The 18,021-nt window shown below is 39.4% G+C and overlaps 1 protein-coding gene across 1 annotated transcript in view; it reads right to left on the bottom strand.

The window, feature by feature from the left end:
• lrp1ab (low density lipoprotein receptor-related protein 1Ab) overlaps nt 1-18,021 on the bottom strand; it is a 129,692-nt gene that overhangs the window by 37,007 nt on the left and 74,664 nt on the right. Inside the window, exons 23-41 of the mRNA XM_034311652.2 lie at nt 17,639-17,884; nt 16,043-16,240; nt 13,160-13,364; nt 12,636-12,800; nt 12,154-12,398; nt 10,195-10,326; nt 8,740-8,967; nt 8,432-8,606; nt 6,310-6,404; nt 4,631-4,780; nt 4,391-4,534; nt 3,329-3,454; nt 3,025-3,156; nt 2,679-2,813; nt 2,128-2,257; nt 1,801-1,927; nt 804-955; nt 587-711; nt 21-395 (exon numbers count right to left, since the gene is read on the bottom strand). Coding sequence (XP_034167543.2) covers nt 21-395; nt 587-711; nt 804-955; nt 1,801-1,927; nt 2,128-2,257; nt 2,679-2,813; nt 3,025-3,156; nt 3,329-3,454; nt 4,391-4,534; nt 4,631-4,780; nt 6,310-6,404; nt 8,432-8,606; nt 8,740-8,967; nt 10,195-10,326; nt 12,154-12,398; nt 12,636-12,800; nt 13,160-13,364; nt 16,043-16,240; nt 17,639-17,884 — 3,285 coding nt within the window. The remainder of the gene's footprint in view (nt 1-20; nt 396-586; nt 712-803; nt 956-1,800; nt 1,928-2,127; nt 2,258-2,678; nt 2,814-3,024; nt 3,157-3,328; nt 3,455-4,390; nt 4,535-4,630; nt 4,781-6,309; nt 6,405-8,431; nt 8,607-8,739; nt 8,968-10,194; nt 10,327-12,153; nt 12,399-12,635; nt 12,801-13,159; nt 13,365-16,042; nt 16,241-17,638; nt 17,885-18,021) is intronic.

Genomic DNA, 18,021 nt, shown 5'->3' on the forward strand with positions numbered 1-18,021 from the left:
AGATCAAATTGTGCGCTTACTTTCAACGATGGTCTTGCGTGCTGAGCCATCATCGTTGATCTGCTGAATGTTGCCGAAGTGGATATCACTATAGAAGATGCGGTTGGCTCCTTTGCCGCCGCCACCTCGGTGGTCGAAGGTGAGAGCAATGACATTTCTCATGTGATCTGGATCCTCGAAAGGCTTGATGGGTGCATTGAGGTTGGTTTCGTCTGACAGGTGAATGCTCTTCAGGATGGTGCGCTCCGAGTAAAGTAGGTAGCCGTCGTAGTCGCGGCAGGTGCGCCCATCTTCGGCCAGCATTCCATGGGCACAAGCGCACGTTCGTGCTCCGTTGCCACGGAACAGACATAGTTGCTCACAGCCACCGTTTTTGTCCTTACAGATGTTAGTGCCTGTGAGGCAGAGCAAGTCATACAACCATGTTAGGACCTTGAAGCAAATCTATACCATAAATATTGTTGAAAATGAATGCGCCACATCAATTGGTTTAGAAGAGTATTCCTGAAAAAAAAATGCAATCGATTACTCATTGCTTGCCTTGGCTACTCTGAAGTACATTTTACTCATCATTATAGGGTCCTACCTTGCTGCCTGGCTCGGTTGAAGACTTTAATATCCTTGAGCTGCACACCAATGCCTTTTCTTAGATACACCATTTCAGTGGCATTGTTCTTATTGCCTCTCTTAATGGAGCCATTGGCATGTGTCCTGGATCATATAGACGACAGTGTGTTAGTTTAAGTGCTCGTAATATTTGAGCTGTTCTAATAATGTTGAACACATGAACGAGACTGATTCACCTGTCACTCCAGTAGATGTAGTTCTCAAACACAGACACAGCAAACATATCCATGTTATGAACTGTCAGAACCAGCTCCCGGTTCCCGCCTGTCTCCAGATTGATACGCTCGATTTTGTCTGTACGTGCATCACACCAGTAGAGAAGGCCTTCCTAAATTTACACACACACACACACACACACACACACACACACACACACACACACACACACACCAAAATTAGCTAGAGCAACATTTCATTAATATTAACGTATTAACAGAATTACATGACAGAGAAGATTCTTCTGAACATTTTTCAATGACTTAAAAAAAATTATGTTTTTGTAAAAGCCCAAAAATGCTATTTAAAAAAAAAAAAAAAAGGCCTAGCAAAAGAATTGTGAATTTAGTGCTGTGTTGAAAAATATGAACAGAATACTAATATATACTACCAGTCAAAAGTTTGGACACACTAAATTGAACATATATTTTTCATTGTCTTAAATACATGTGATAAATGATTATGACTGAAATCAAAGACAAATGTAAATAGTTAATGCACACGTTTAAATTTACTTCTGAATCACAATGGAGCTTTTTTCATAACATGTAGGTTTTGCCTGAAGTAAACAGGTTTTACTTAAAATGAAATTATTATCCCAAACAAGTCTCTTGGGTGAAGACCCTGCATGAAGTTGGTTGAGAAAATAAAAATGAGCGTCAAAAATAGTTACCATTTGTTAGTCATGGCATAATTCAATATGTGTTACTTCATAGTGTTATTATTATTCTAAATCAACAGAAAACTGTAAAAAAAAAAAAACAACAACAGGTGTGTCCAAACTTTTGTTTTACAGCATAACCATACACCAGGAGACAGCAGCCATTCAGATGACTCTTTAAAAGGAAAAATCTCAGCTCAGTTTTATGTCATATTTCTCTTCCAGACTATGAGATATGATATGTTGCTGACTGTTCCAGTGGTGTTGTCATAGGGACGAAGTGGCCATGTACAAACCTCATAATCAATGGAGATGCCATTGGGCCAGCTGATACTGACATTGACCAGGACTACTCTTTCTGAACCGTCCAGTCGGGACCTCTCAATGCGCGGGTACTGACCCCACTCAGTCCAGAAGAGGTACCTTAGGTACAAGAAGGGATTAGCTAGCATGTGTAACACTGATAAGACCATCCAATAGAGCGGTTTTATCACTAGGCAGTGTACCAACTCTAATCATTATTGCAGGGTAAACATTTCCACATTAGTAATGCTCCGCTGCCGAACACAAACGCTGTTTGGGGATTGCAGAATTCTTGGCAACACATACACACACTCACTCACCCTTTCTCTGGATGGACGGCGATGGCGCGGGGTTTGTCCAGACCGTGAGAGATGACTACGTAGCGGAAGGAGCCATTGAGTCTGGCCACCTCAATCATGTCGAAGCCTTGGTCTGTCCAGTAGATGTTCCCTACACAATGTAATGAAGCAGCTCAAGCAAAGCAAACAATCACAGACAGGTCCATATGCCAAGCTTTAATGTTACTACAATTTCATCAAAGTGTATAAAGCACTGTCAAAGACTTGCAGAGCTGCCAACCCCAAAGAGAAACAGTGTAGTCCCGCATGTAATATGTCTGTGTGTGTGTGTGTGTGTGTGTGTGTGTTGGGGGGGAATATAGCTGTCTTATTACTAAATGTCATTACTAAATTGTATCATTACTAATGTGAGGTGAGAATTATAATTGGTGGGAGAAAAGAAGATCGCTGTTTTTGGCATATTTCTGATATCCATAAAAATTGTCTGATATTGTGTGATAACTTATTGGAGAACTAGTGTACTACATACATATACTCCATATATATGAAAGTGTATAAGATATCTTTCTAACCTGCGATCCAGTCAACAGCAATGCCCTCCACACGTCCAATGCCATTAGTAACCACGTCTTCTCTCCATGTTTGGTCTCTCTTGGCTCGGCTGATGGTGCTAAGACCCATGTCCACCCAGTAGATGGTGTCGTTTTCTATACACACACACAACACAGCATCAAATTAACAGGCCACTCAAGCAATTCATCACAACATGCTGGAAAGGCTTAATTTTTTACAGGCTCAAGTTTCTAGACCACATCTGGCTATTAGTGCAATGTAAATTAACTTCCGTACAGATTCAGAATGAACATGGGTCCAGGAAAAGTTTTAGAAGTGAGCTGTAAATGAGATGTTTGCACTCACCAGCATGAAAGTCAATGCCCACTGCCAGAGAGGTTCCCGACACTGGCACAAGGGCGTCAGATTTGTCGACTGGGTCCAGAGGAATTCCACGGATGCCCTCATGCACTGAGTACAGCAAGAAAGAGCCCATACCTACCCACAAACACACCATGTGACATGAGTTACTCTACCAGGGCCACATTGTAAAACAGTTTTAATCTGTGCACTGGTTGTGGGCAATGTTTTGATGTTAAATAGCAAGGTATATCACATAACTGATTATCGACACATGCCTGTATGGTATCAGATAGTGAGAGAACCGTACCTTCACAGGACTGCTGGCCGCTCTTCAGGTTGTAGCCTGCCGTGCACATGCAGGCTCTGCTGGTGGGTGAGGTGGGCAAGCAAAGCTGAGAACAGTCTCCGTTGTTCTTAGTGCACAAGTTTGTACCTTTAGCACAAAACAATAGTGGTTTTAAACTTAGTACCGCCAGTCAGGGATATATCAGGAGTTAATGTGCGTGGGCGTGATCAGTAGGGTATTGAGTTTAAATCCCAGAAAGCCATTGTTGGGAACAAACCCATTAATAAAACCCTCACTTGCTCAGTTCTATACTTGCATTGGATCCTGCATGATAATAAAGTAAATGATCATACACTATTACTTACTGGCCACCTGTAATCTTGCTCATTAATGCACCAGGTGGCACCAGTGCAATGTATAAAATCATCCAGATGCAGGTCAAGAGCTTCAGTTGGAGGAAACACAGATGGAAAGGCTGTGTAGATGAGAGAGGCCAGAGAACAACAGCCAGACTTTTTCGAGCTGACAGGCAGTCTAAGGTAACTTAAATGACCACTCTTTGCAACCGTGGTGAGTGGAAAAGCATCCATCCAGGGACAACATATCAAAACCTGAGGTGGACTGGCTACAAGAGCAGAAGACCACATCAGGTTCCTCTCCTGTCAGCCAAGAACTGGAATCTGAGACTACAGTGGGCACAAGTTCACTGAAACTGGACACCTGAAGATTGGAAAAAGACTAGGAAATGTTTTTCCAATATTCAACTGTCCAGTTTTGGCGAACCTGTTTGCATGAATGAGCAGGGGTACCGGTGTATCTATTAAAGGGGATGGCAAGTCTATATCAACATAAGGAAATCTAGAAGAGTTTTCAGGGAAAGTGATATTTCTAATGTGACCACAGTCCCACCTTATTGTTTTTTATTGACTCATAAGAACATTAAATTCATCTTTTATAAAGTCATCCTGTCTGAAAATGTGCAAGGAGATATTACTATATACAAGAAACAGATTTGACTGTATGATTTTTTTTCATCCTGTCGCAACCCAAAATCTAAAAACCTAAACCGACACACACAATCACCTTTTTGTTGGACTGTCTCATTGTAGATCTTCATATGCATCACTGGAGACGTGCCATTCCTCAGAACTTTCCAGTTGCCTCCGTCCTTCTTCTCACAGGTGCCTACCTGGTCTGTGCCCTGGTCCGCCCACCACAGTTTGTCACCTGAAAAGACCGATAACACCATATATTTCATTCATGAGGTATTGGTTTGATTTTCTATCACTAGTTTCTATAAACTAGTAAAAAGGAAGTAGTCACCCATAATGGCGAGAGCGGTGGCTCTGGTGAGCTTTCCCTTTACACCTTCAATGATCTCCAGGCCTGTGCCGTCCAGATTGCAGCGATTTATCGTGCTGTTGCCTGAACTGATCCAGTAGAGCTTCCCCTCATCAAAGTCAATAGAGAGCCCTGTTAAACAACAGTGAAGAGCAGGGATTAGCTGGATCTACCTCCCAGTAAATTCCACAGAGGACTTATTACATTTCACTGTGACACAAATGCAATCAAAGGAATTATGCAGTGAAGATTAGCCAACTATTCAGAGAAAAAATAGTGGTGCGTTTAGATATCAGCTCTGCGCAGTGCTATTATAGGAAAATAATGAAAGTGTTATATTCCTCTTATACCACAGCAATTTGCCAACACTACCACTTTTACATATACTAAAGAACCTCAAATTGTACTTTTTATCCATTTAATGTTTTCGAACTTCAGCAAAACAAGTTAGTTCCTGTTATCGCTTATGTTATAGCAGCTATAAACAGCCTCTTTATAAGATTTCCTCATCAGCTTCTTTTTTTCCCCACTAGACAGCGTTCCAGTGTCAGAAAATGTAAAGCAACAACTTCATCTCTGAGTGTTACAAAGCACTGCTACTGGAAAGACGTTTCGAAATAAAGTTAAATAAACTCATATCTCCTGGCAGAATATTTCATCATATTACACACAATGACAATTACACACATTTAAATTTTTTTTAAATGTGCACCACACACAACTGCATTGGAAAAAATAATGTATTACAATGAATAATTTATAAACATTAATATAAACCTGTGATTTGAATGACAGCACTAGCCAGGACATTATAGAAATTTAATAACCACTTCTGACCAATCAGATTCAAGAACAATATATTATATATATATATATATATATATATATATATAAAATATATTAAAGCTTTTAGTTTCTATTTTGGAACATTTTGCGTATTAAAAAGTATTGTACAGTGTAATGCAGTGTTTTTCTTTGCTATGAGGAATCCTCTCTGTATAAGGATCATATCAAAATGATTAGAGAATCTTAGAAAGGCAAGAGTATAGAAACTACACACTCCCAAGCCTATAGACAATGAATACTGAAGTGAAGTGACTTGTGGCCAAGTATGGTGACCCATACTAGGAATGTGTGCTCTGCATTTAACCCATCCAAGTGCACACACACAGTAGTGAACACACACACACACACACACACACCCCGTGAACACACACCCGGAGCAGTGGGCAGCCTTTTTTGCTGCGGCGCCCGGGGAGCAGTTGGGGGTTCGGTGCCTTGCTCAAGGGTCTCACCTCAGTCGTGGTACTGAGGGTGGAAGAGAGCGCTAGTCATTCACTCCCCCCACCCACAATCCCTGCCGGACCTGAGACTCGAACCCACAACCTTCAGGTTCACCTTCGGGTTGCAAGTCCGACTCTCTATCCATTAGGCCACGACTGCCCCCTTTAGGCCACGACTGCCCCCTTTAGGCCACGACTGCCCACACAGATAATACACAGATAATACACAGATTGTGTACTTAAAAAAAAAAAAAAACATACAAACATATATATATATATATATATATATATATATATATATATATATATATATATATATATATATATATATATATATATATATATCAAACTAGCCAGCTGTTTTGATTGGTTACTCACCTACAGGGCCTTTCTGATTGGTGAAGAGTAACGAGCGGTTGCTGCCGTCTGTGTTGGCCATGCTGACGTTGTCCCCATCTGTCCAGTAGAGCTTCCTGGAGAACAATAAGTTGCAGAATTAAGCAGCTAAGCATCATGCAAGCTAAAGTGCAACTGTTGTTCATTTGTGTGCATTCCTTATTTTACTGAAGTTTCTAAAACCTCAGCGGTGTTTCATAATCTGTACAGAGATTCAAGATATTCAAGCTCTTGAAAATAAAATAAAACTTCCCCACAGTTCAGGAAGAAATCATATGAGACTTAAAAGCAGTTACAGGAAAATGTGCATACACTCTTACTGTAACAAACCAACTTGGTTGAACTACAACAGAGGGTTTATTATGATCTGTCATGTCCCTACTACATTTCATGATGTATACTGCTACTTAATCTCTTCCTCAGTTAGAAGGTAATGGAAAAACATGCACATTTGCTTCACGTCAGCAGTAATATTGGTTCTGTTTATGAAGCCAGAGTCCTGAAAACTGTGGCTCAAAGTCCCATCATGAGCGTAATTTACAAACTGTAAGCCTAAACACCATGACCACCCTCAGAAAACCCAAACAAAAAAATTTAAGCAGTAAAACTCTCCCTCCTTCGCGTTACAACTTCAAAGATCCAGAGTCTCTTTCCTCAAAAACAAACAGTCTCATCCCATCCCTTCATCCTTTCCTTCAAAGGTTCCCACTTCATTTCAGCCACTTGTTTTCTTTGGAAACAGCCAAAGCATATGGCCCAGGCATCTGCTCCTTTCAAATGCCATTTTCAAACAATGCCAGTTTCAACAAAACCAGAGTGAACAGAGGACAAGTTAAAGAAGGATGTTACTCTTTCATCCATGGTATTTGGTTCTTTTTCCACATTACAAAGTACAGAGACGTTTATGGCGGTGGATAAATCACTGCCCCGGGTGCCTGGGGCAGGTAGATCACATATTCGGGCTCAGTCAGGTTTTGGGATAGTCACCAGCGAGATTTGTTTTTTAATCTCACAAAAAATTTTTTACTCCGTGTTGAGTTTCACAACATTGCATTTGATATGTTTGTTTAAATATAGCATGCTCCAATTGGTAATTATAGTTTTAGGTCATGCAAAGCACCTTAAGCAGCACAGCTCATAGCCAAAATCATTCAGCTTTTTTGTCGAGGGCACAAACACGGTGCTTCACCATCAGAGACATTATCAGGAAAGAACACAGATTATCACTATATACAGTCGCCTCTCAAAGGGATTCAAGTATTTGTTTATTTTCCACTATATTCTATATTATATGTCTATATTATAACATAACATGGGACAGTACACTTTGGCTAGCTAACAAATTTAAGATTTAATCACCACTGATTAGGCTTTAAAAATGACTATTTTAAAGAATTTCTGAACAGGAAATTTTCAAACCTATAAACGAGCTACTTATTTCACATAAAGTCATAGCAATTCACTATGTGTTTCTATAAAAATCTGCAATTTAGTTTGGCATCCCAATTTTTTTTTTTTACTTACTTTGTTTGTCTGGTGAACAAATTAATCACAGGGTGTTCGAAGAAATTTTTAAAAAGTATAAAGAATTCATATAGAGACTTAACAGCAGATAAATATTTGTAAATCTAATTCTGTAGTTCACTGTCTCTTCAAATGTGAGATCAGTTTACACAAGCGCTGGGAATGAATCAAATCTCTATTCAAAAACCAATATACAATAATCACATCTTCCTCTAAGCTAAATGAAACTAGATTAATATTCATTTGCAAAAGAGCACTACCAAAAGCAATAATCTTTACTTATTCCACTAATTTAAAATTAACCAGTTCGTTGCGACTCAACTAGTTATAGTTAACTAATTATAGAAAGAAATACAGGCTTCATATGTGTGAGTGTATGTTGGCGCTTGACCATTTTCAGAAGCTTTTTTAGATTTTTGGTATTTATTGGTATTTATTTACTTATTGGCTTATTGGTAAGCTTTAGGCCGTAGGGTCAAGGGCTTATGATCTTTGTACCAGTTATAGTCATGGATTTAGAATTAGGATTAAATTTATTATGAGAGAGATGAGGGAGTGAAAGAGAAGAGCTAGCACTAACCCTAGCATGGGATGTACAACCAGGCAGTGTGGTTTGTCCAGTCCGTGGATGACGGAGTTCTTAAAAGAGCCATCCAGACGGGCCACGTTGATCTGCTTCTTGCTCGTATCATAGCTGGTCCAGAACAAGTTCCTGGACACCCAGTCTACGGCCAAGCCTTGTGCATTAGGTATATCTAAAACAGCAACACAAATGAGTTTAATTCCTTGTAGTTCAATGAGTCAGTGGAGGTCCTGAGTTTAAAAAAAAAAAAAAAAAAAAAAAAAAAAAAAAAAAAAGGCAGAAATGATCACAGGCTGGAGTCATACCGGCCGACACCACAGTCTCCACCCCTGTCCCGTTAATGAAGGCTCGTTTGATCATCTGTGTGCGAACATCAGACCAGTAGATGCGCTGCTCCTGGGCATCATAATCCACTGCTGTTACGTTATCAATCACAGGCACGGTGAAGGAGATGATGTAGTTGTAATATGGATTCTCAATGTCCACTCCTCTAATCTCGATCTGACGGGCGTAGAGTAAGAACTGGCGAGACTCTGTGCGCAAAGAAATAAGAGAAAAGAACAACTTTAATAAAGTCACCACTCATGGGCAGATTGTGAAATGTTATGAACGTTATGAACATGTCACTCATTAACACCCTTCAACATAGGATTCACTTCTGTGTGAGAGAGAGAGACAGAGAGAGAGAGACAGAGAGAGAGATAGACAGGTAGATAGCTAGGTAAAGAAAAGTGATCCAGGGTATAAGAAAGAAAGAAAGCAAGAAAGAAGGAGGAAAAGTGAGAAAGATGATGGGACAGTGAGAACAATACAATTCAGGAGAGCGAGTGAAAGGCAGACATAGATAGATAGATAGATAGATAGATAGATAGATAGATAGAGTGAAAAAAGAAAGAAAGAAAGAAAGAAAGAAAGAAAGAGACAGACACTGATGGATGGATAAGTAGAAAATGATCTGACATTATTTATACTGGTTTCATTTTTTACATCATAAAAACCTTCCATTTTAACGTGGTTGTGTAGACTTTTTATATCCACTATAGATAGAAAGACAGACAGACAGACAGACAGCAAGAAAAAAAGAGACAAAGAGAGTGTGAAGGAGAGAGAGCATGACAGTAAGACAGATCAAAGTGGAGACACACCCAAGGGAGAAGTGGAGAGAGACAGACAGACACACAGACAGACAGATAGATAGAGGAAGACATGAGTAAATATATACAGAGTGTACAGCTTAATTTCAGTGTTAATAATAGAAGGTGAGTGTGTGTGTGTGTGTTTCTGTCAAGCTTCTCTTCACACATGCACACTGCAGGTCACTCTGTAACACACTCAGTACTGATGTGAGATCAGCGCAGTACGGCGCTCAGGTCACCTGCAGAATACTAAACAGTCTTCCTGATTCAGTGTAGCAGGACACCAATGCCACACTGCGGAATATTAAACAGTGACCTGGACTCAGTGCAGCAGAGAGAACAGGCCATGCTGCAGAATACAAAACACTGATCCCAAGAACCCAAAACACTGAGCGAGAGCGCTTCGGTTCACACTACAGAAGACGCCACTTCTGAGGCATCAGCAAAAATTAGCTATTTAATTCACAAAGCGTGTTTTACTCGTGTGTGGTTGTAAAAAAAATGAAAAGCAACACCCATAACACAAAGATAACTCCCCACTGCCAGTGCAAACGCTGACACGTACACATTCTTTCTACGCAGAGATTGTTAAATGTCAGTAAGAGGACTTCGGTGGTGTTTTACCATAGCAGGTGTGTTTGTCCGGCTGCAGCTTCATGAGGTGGGGGCAGGCGCAGGAGAACGTCTGGTTGTAGTTGATGAGGCAGAGGTGAGAGCATGGACCCTTCCCGCCATTAGCAGCACAGGGGTTTGGAGCTGAAAAGTAAAAGCGCAATGAGACGGTCAGATAGAATCTAAAAACGTGTACTTTAATCATAAATAATTTGACATTTTTAAATTTTTAGATGTGAATTATTGTTACTTATTATTATTATTGTTACAATATTGGTGTTACTGTTATTTCTGTTAATATTGTTACCAGTACCAGCATTACTGTTATAGCCATTACCATTATTTCCTTTACTTTTAGTTCCATTACCATTAATGTCATTACTGTCACTGTTATTGTTGTTACCGCTATTATTACTATTGTAGCCATTAATATAGTTTCTGTCATTACCGTTATCAATACTGCCATCAATGATACTGTTGTTAAGGTTACTATTATTATGGTTAATGCTGTTACTGTTACTCTTATTAGCGTTAACGCCATTAACCTTACTGTCGTTATGGTTACCACTGTTACTGCTCCTGGTGCCACTGATATGGACATCAGTGTTAATGTCATGATGGTTACTGCTGTTGTGGTTACTTTTACAGACTATTACTGTCATGATCAATACTGTCATTAATATAACTGTCACTACCATTATTGCCTTTACCGCTACTGCCATTAATGTTCCTGTCATTACGGTTACTGCTGTTACCATTACTGTAATTAGCACTATTGCTGTTAACATTAATGTCATTACAGTTACTGTCTTTACAATTATTGTCTTTACTGTTACTGCCATGATCAATACTGTCATCAACATTACTGCCGTTACGGTTACTGCAGTCACCATTATAGTTGTTACTGTTAGTGTTATTTCCATTATTGTTGTTGTTGTTATTATTATTAGCTAGTGAGCAACTATGAGTAAGTATAGGTCATGCGCACAATGTGCTTAAGCGTGATGACATTTGGACATACCATATGTCTGACAGGGTTGCCTTATTATTTTTTTTAAAAATATTGTAATAGTAATATTGTAAACTAAGCCTAACACCTAAAACTCTGACAAAAAAAAATCTTTAGGTAACTGTTACAATTTAGAAAAAAGTAATGTTGGGACACGTACACATTTAAAATTGGAGGTATGTGAGTTGATTCCTATTGATCTCTACTGCGTTTATGCTTCAAGAGACGGTGCGTACAAGAATTGGGGAAAAAAAAAAAAAAAAAAAAAAGAATCCCTGACTAAAACGGATTTCTGTCTGACCAAAGAACACTTCAGAAATGCTCTAGCAACAGAGTGAAATGACCTTCTCATTCATGACTCCTTCTCATTCACACTGTGGTACAATCGAACAGACTGCAGACTGTGAGAAAAATACCACAGCTTTGGTTTACACATGCCAGGCTCATGAAGCCATGGAAAGGTCAGTCACGCCTTAAGGGAAGTGTACACATGCGTGTACCAATGTGTATACATGCGTGACAGTGTGAGACTGGGTTTGATAGGAATGTTACACACATTCCTATGCACACGCATATACAAATGTGTATACACGCGTGACTCTGTGAGATTGGGTTTGATAGGAATGTGACACATAGGACATGCATACCAAGACAGGTTCAGAAAGAGGGGAAGCAGTACACAGGTGACTAAAACGCTTGCCTTTTACCAATACAGCTTAGTTTTTAATTCAATAGACCTTTGGAATCGGAGTATAGAGCTTTGAGCGAATTAAATTAAACATTACTTTACATTACATTACTATACATTCATACAGTTTCCACATAGGAGCGCCTAGGAAGGTCTAGAAAAATATAGGAGATACCCTATAAAACAAATACCTCCGCTTGCTGTCACTTTGGAATTTTGCTTTTTTTTTTTTGTTTTTTTCTTCATAATCAGTGCTGTACTGAGCAGTACTGACCCTGAGGCTGTCTGGATGGATGATAGACCTGCAGGTCAAACGGCTGTGTGTTGGTCCTCTGCACCACCGTAACATTGTGCCCCGTCCACTTGTTGGCTTTAGCCAGTGTGTTAGTGCGCCAGTCTGTCCAGTAAACCTCGCCCCCGTACATGGTGACGGCGAATGGGTGCGACAGGTATTCGTGTCCCCGCAGCACCTCGATCAGGCCGGAACCATCGTAGGCAGCGGAGTAGATGGCATCAGACCTAGAAAAGGGATTAGTAAAAGAGAGAGTGTACATCATGATATGAAAATAGGAAATAATTTTACTACCAGTAATAGTTTTACATGGTTGTAATGAACTACTTAAGACCGAACCTCTTAAGTCAGATTTAAAAATCAAACTAGAAAAAAATAATTTCAATGTTAACCCTAACACCTCCCATATACTTTAGTTAATAAAGGAAGCTTGTGGGACTGGTTGTTAGGTGTAACACACATACCGAGCGTCGATCCAGAGAATGCGGCGCTCCAAGTAGTCAACAGTGAGCCCATTAGGCCAGCCTCCACTTCCTGTTTCTCTATGAATGGTACGCCGGCCATCGCCACTCATGGAAGCGGCCTCGATTCGAGGAGAACTGGCGTCCCAGTCTGTCCAGAACAAGATACTGAAAAAAAGATATGAGGTAGTATTAATAACAAACCAAAAACTTCATATCACATCAAAACTTTATCTGAAATCCAGATATTAAAGATAAGAAGGTTTTTAAACAGGAATAATCATCAGCAGAGCTCCAAAATAGATCTTATTACATTGAGTCATTTAATTACGAGAGGAGAGATTTATTTTTGAAAATGCTTTAGAGCTTTCCTTATTGTTTTCTTTTGTAAACATTTTTCGTTTTTGTAATTTCAGTGAATGAGGAATTGCCCTTGATGCGAACTAATTAAATAAGATGAAAAGACTCCAGACTTGTCGATGAGTAATATACCATTCTATATTATCTCGTGTGTGTTTGTATCTCACCCGTCACGTGGGTCAAGGGCGATGGCTCGCGGATGCTCCACTTCTCCAGCGAGGAGTGTTGTGCGCATGGTGCCGTCTAACTTGGCCACCTCGATCTGGTCCAAGTTGCTCTCCACCCAGTAGATGTTTCCAGCAATCCAGTCCACAGCCAGACCTTCTGGAGTGGCCAGACCATACTGGATCACCACCTCAAAACTTGTCAGGGCTGCACCAAAGCAAAAAGTAAAACATATTACCACATATAACGTAAGATTTGTTTAAAGCGCTGTCATGATTTGGTTTTTTGATCGCACACACCCAAACTACATCTATAATATAATAATGTAAAGCAATAGAATGGGAATAAAACACTTTGGGACTTGCTTTTATAGGAAGATAGCTTTACTTTATATACATTTTTTATTCAAGAAGAACAAAACATTATGCTTTTTATCCATTTATAGTTATATTTAATGTTGTGGAACATCTGCAAAACAAGTTAGTTCCTGTTATCACTTAAATTATTGTAGTGATCAACAGTCATTCCCTCACCAGCCTCTCTTTTCTCTCTCTTGATCTTTATAATACAAACAAAACACAAACTGTCATGTCCAAGAAATTGTAATACCAAAAAAAAAAAAAGCCTTCCACACTGAAGAGCTTTACCACTGAATGTCACAAGGCACTGACACTGGAGACTCCTTCCAAAAAAAATGTTAATTTAACATCATAGAAAGCTTCACCAATGATTATCAAGGATTATAGATTTTTCTTTTTTAAATAACATGTATTTTTTAAATTTGATTATTATTAGGTTTCAATTATGTGGAGCATCCTCCATACAAGTCACTGTGTATTAGTTGTTACTATAGAAATGATAAATTAGAACAAGCGCATTAACGTAAACTTGTGATTTGACTTACAGGAAATATTACTGCCTGAGCTGCTGTTATTAAATTGATCAAAACCTTCCGAGCAATCAGAATTGAGAATTCAACCTCACTGTGGTATAATGTAATGTAATATAATGGAATAAGTGTTATGACAACGAAGGTCTAGGAAAAAAATTTTAAGCAATACAACATGACAGCCAGCTCTAATACAAAACCAACACATACTACTATTGGATATTATTTATTTCCCTTGCAGATTATCTTGACAGAAGATAACTTGGTTAAGATTTTCATGACATTAATTATGGCATTTGGGACAAAGCTAAATGCGAAATAAAAGACAGACAGTATCAGAAATAACAAAATACAACCAACTAATGCTAAAATAAACATGAAATAAGACCAAGCTCAACTCCTGCATGTTGGTAAGTTTACAGAGCTCACATCTGCTCACATCAGAGCTTTGCACCATTGCCTGTCTCTGATATGGATCTTAGTAACCACTGATGCGACTGAGCATAAAGCATCTTCAGCCTTGCGTTCTATAACACATTACCCTGTCCTACACTGTCTTTCTCACAGGCTGAGTACCATAGAGTATGTGTGCAGCATTAAGCCTGTCCCCACACACACACACAAAGCAATTAGGAGGCCAGGCCAGTGCGCAGCCTGTTTATTGTGGAGCTGGAGACAAGGTGGCCTCTGCACTTGGAAAGTGGAAGAAAAAAGCTCTTTGTTGCTTTGTTTCTCCGCTGGCCGCCATGTTGGCAAGGCTTTTTCCACTAGCTGTGAGGTGGATCTGAAATAAGAGTTGGACACTTTAGGCTGCATAGTGGGTGTGGAATGGGTGAGTGTGTGTGTGTGTGTGTGTGTGTGTTGAGAACTTTGTGCTTCTGACACTTGCTTATATCTGTGTGTAGTACTGGAAATGCAGCACAAAGGCAGAATTCTGGGAATGTGCATGCTGACGTTTTGTGGTTACACTGCAATAATGATTAAGGTATATACTCAAGTGAATGATTTGCCCACCCAATAGACTGCAAAGATATGAAAAAAAAAACCTTCATCAAAGGCGGTTCTGTTCAGACGCATACAGAGCCTACAGCTAAATTACTAAACCCTATTATCTCAGATTTAATCTTCTTTTCCCCTCAAGCTATTATTCAGGTCTTTAACTGCAACCAGTGACACTAAGTACATATAATATCGATGACAATGAAACCCATATTTTTTCATAACTGAACATCTGCACCCACGTTAGAAGTGCACCAAGCAGAACTCTCTCTGAAAGTTGGCTAACTTTTAGCAGCCATAGACTCATTTACCTGTAAAATGAAGTACACCAACCTTCTCCGTACCGATTTCTTTCATGAAAATGATTTAAGATTGTCAAATAGAGCTTACTATTGCTTTTCTATTTGGTGCTTGGGCCCCTAAATATAATAACTTCGATAATGTTGGGTTGTGATTTCCACAATCTGTAATATTTCTTTTTAAAAAAAAATCACAGACCCCTTCATGGTCACAATGACATAGATCATATTCAAAAATATCTCAGAAACATTGCTCTTAATATTGCCTTATAACAGATCTGGCTAGTTTCTTTATTTCAGTTTAAATTTTTCTGGGCCGGAAATTAGCTCCACCCACAAGAGAAACACTGTTGCTCAGCTCTATCTCCTTGAAAGGCAAGTTACAAAATATACGCAGTTATAAGAGAAGAAATTGGATCAGATAGGGGGTAAGTGGAAGGCGATTCACTGCACACAGCAGAAGTCTTTAAAAACGACAGACTTTTCCTTTAAGAAGAAACATCCATGGTTACGTTTGCCTGCATTAGGTGTTACATTTGAATCGGAAAATTCTGCACATTACAGCTCCCTATTTCTAAGCCATTTACCAGTACTGTATGTTGGTGGCTTGTAGTATCCTGTACTTTTGTGATTTTTATAAATGTTATTTCTCAAGTATAACCATACATACATCGATATTTTCTTTGACAGTCTCTCACCTCCATTTTCAGACAGTTTGCCGCGATAGATCTTGTCCTCCACCACGTCGGTCCAGTAGAGGGAGCTCTGGTTGAGGTGGAAGTCCAGGGCGATGGTGTTCCTCAGGCTGGGCACCAGCACACTAAACTCACCCTTATACAGGTCGATGCGACGAATCTCGTGCCGGTTGGAGAAAATGATGAAGGGCTTGAAAGGGTCTAGAGGAGGGAGAAAACACACGCAGAAATCCTTGTTACAGCTAGTCATACTTGAAAAAGTTTTAAGGTGAGCTGATGATAAAAATAAAAAAAAAAAAAAAAAAAAAAAACCACAGCTAAGGACCAGTAAATGCTGTAATACTGAAATGCTACAAACTATCATCTCCTAGCTTATTCTAAATCCAGCAGCAACTATGCTCCTATTTATGGTCACTTCACTAATGCAGCATGAAGGAAGGAAATGAAGCGCTAGAAATAATTTTACAGCAACTTCAACTCTTTCCCTCATCCATCTCTCTAAGTATGCATCCAAAAATCCCAGCCAAATGGCTTAAAACTTATGAAAATTCAGCAAAAAAAAAAATATGGGAATCAATGTGTGTTTCTACTCAAATACTCTTTGGTGAACATTGTGAAAAGGACACAACAAGATTACGAAAGAAAAAGAGGCCCTGCCAAATGTAATTGCTCATGGGCTCTGTCCAAAACCACAGGCTATCATTTAGACCTGGGTGATTTGATGGATTTATTATCATTTTCAGAATAAATTATGTCACTTTTTGGTGAGGATCTACAGCTGACTAACTCTAACAAGCAGCTGATTGTGCACTTAAACAAATTATTTATATATATATATATATATATATATATATATATATATATATATATATATATATATATATATATATATATATAGTACAGGTTGTTTCCTTGTTCTTAATATTAATTCATCTTAACAGAGTAAGTAATTAAGTTTTAAATTAAGCTATTTAATCCTTTATCGCAGTACACTGGTGCTCCATTCCACCGGCAGAAAGGAAATCGACTTATCGGACATTCAATCCGTATAAACAAATGAATTATTTTATCGCCACAAGTCTGTTATAAGAATAGTCAGAACACTGTTGGGTTTCTGTGTGTAGAGTATCATGACTCTGTGCTTAGCTGCTGATGAGCAGGGCGATGAGAAAGGGAAGGTGTGTGAGCCCTCTGCTGGGCACATAACTCTCACTTCTCTACAATAACATTAGTACAGAGATAAAACGGACAGCACAACTAAAGCTTTTTTGATAGTAAAGCACTGTATACAACTGCCACAATAAAATTATACACTTTAATCCGAGTGGGCTAGGTTAAAAAAATGGAAATACTTATGAAAAACTGCAAATTCTTAAAGCCCTGAGCCATTAACCACTACTGTGGAGTGGCCAAAACAGGCGGAAATTCCATTTATTGGCCTCTGGTAAAAAGAGTAAAAATACTTCAACCCAGAGTTTTACCCTCTATCAGCACCAACTTTACCACATCATCCAAAAAAGCATTTTCACAGAATATCCAGCATTTCCATTCAAGTGCACATAAACTTTCTCGCTCTCTCTCTCTTTATCGCTATCTCACCCGTGCTCTTGCAGCTCTCATTGTCAGGTTCCAGAGCCCAGCCCTCGTAGCAGGCACACTTGACGGTGGCTTTCTCCTGGATGCAGCGCTGACTACACTTCAGGTGCTTGGCGCAGAAGCTCTGGATCTGGCAGGTCTTGTTATCAGAACGGAGCTCCATGCCAGTTGGGCAGGAGCACAGGATGCCCTCCCCAGGGGCGATGGTGCAGTTATGGCTGCAGCCGCCGTTCTCCAACGAGCACAGGTCTGCAGCGGGGGGTTTGGGGGGAGAGAATGAACAACTGCAGTGAAAACTAGAAAGACACTCCGCATCTTTAGGAAGCAAATTATCCGCAAAGACGTTTTAAAACATCAGCTGATATATTGACTTGTGTCAAAGTTCT

Source organism: Pangasianodon hypophthalmus, chromosome 16 (assembly GCF_027358585.1).
Source record: "Pangasianodon hypophthalmus isolate fPanHyp1 chromosome 16, fPanHyp1.pri, whole genome shotgun sequence".
In the NCBI taxonomy this organism is placed as follows: domain Eukaryota; kingdom Metazoa; phylum Chordata; class Actinopteri; order Siluriformes; family Pangasiidae; genus Pangasianodon; species Pangasianodon hypophthalmus.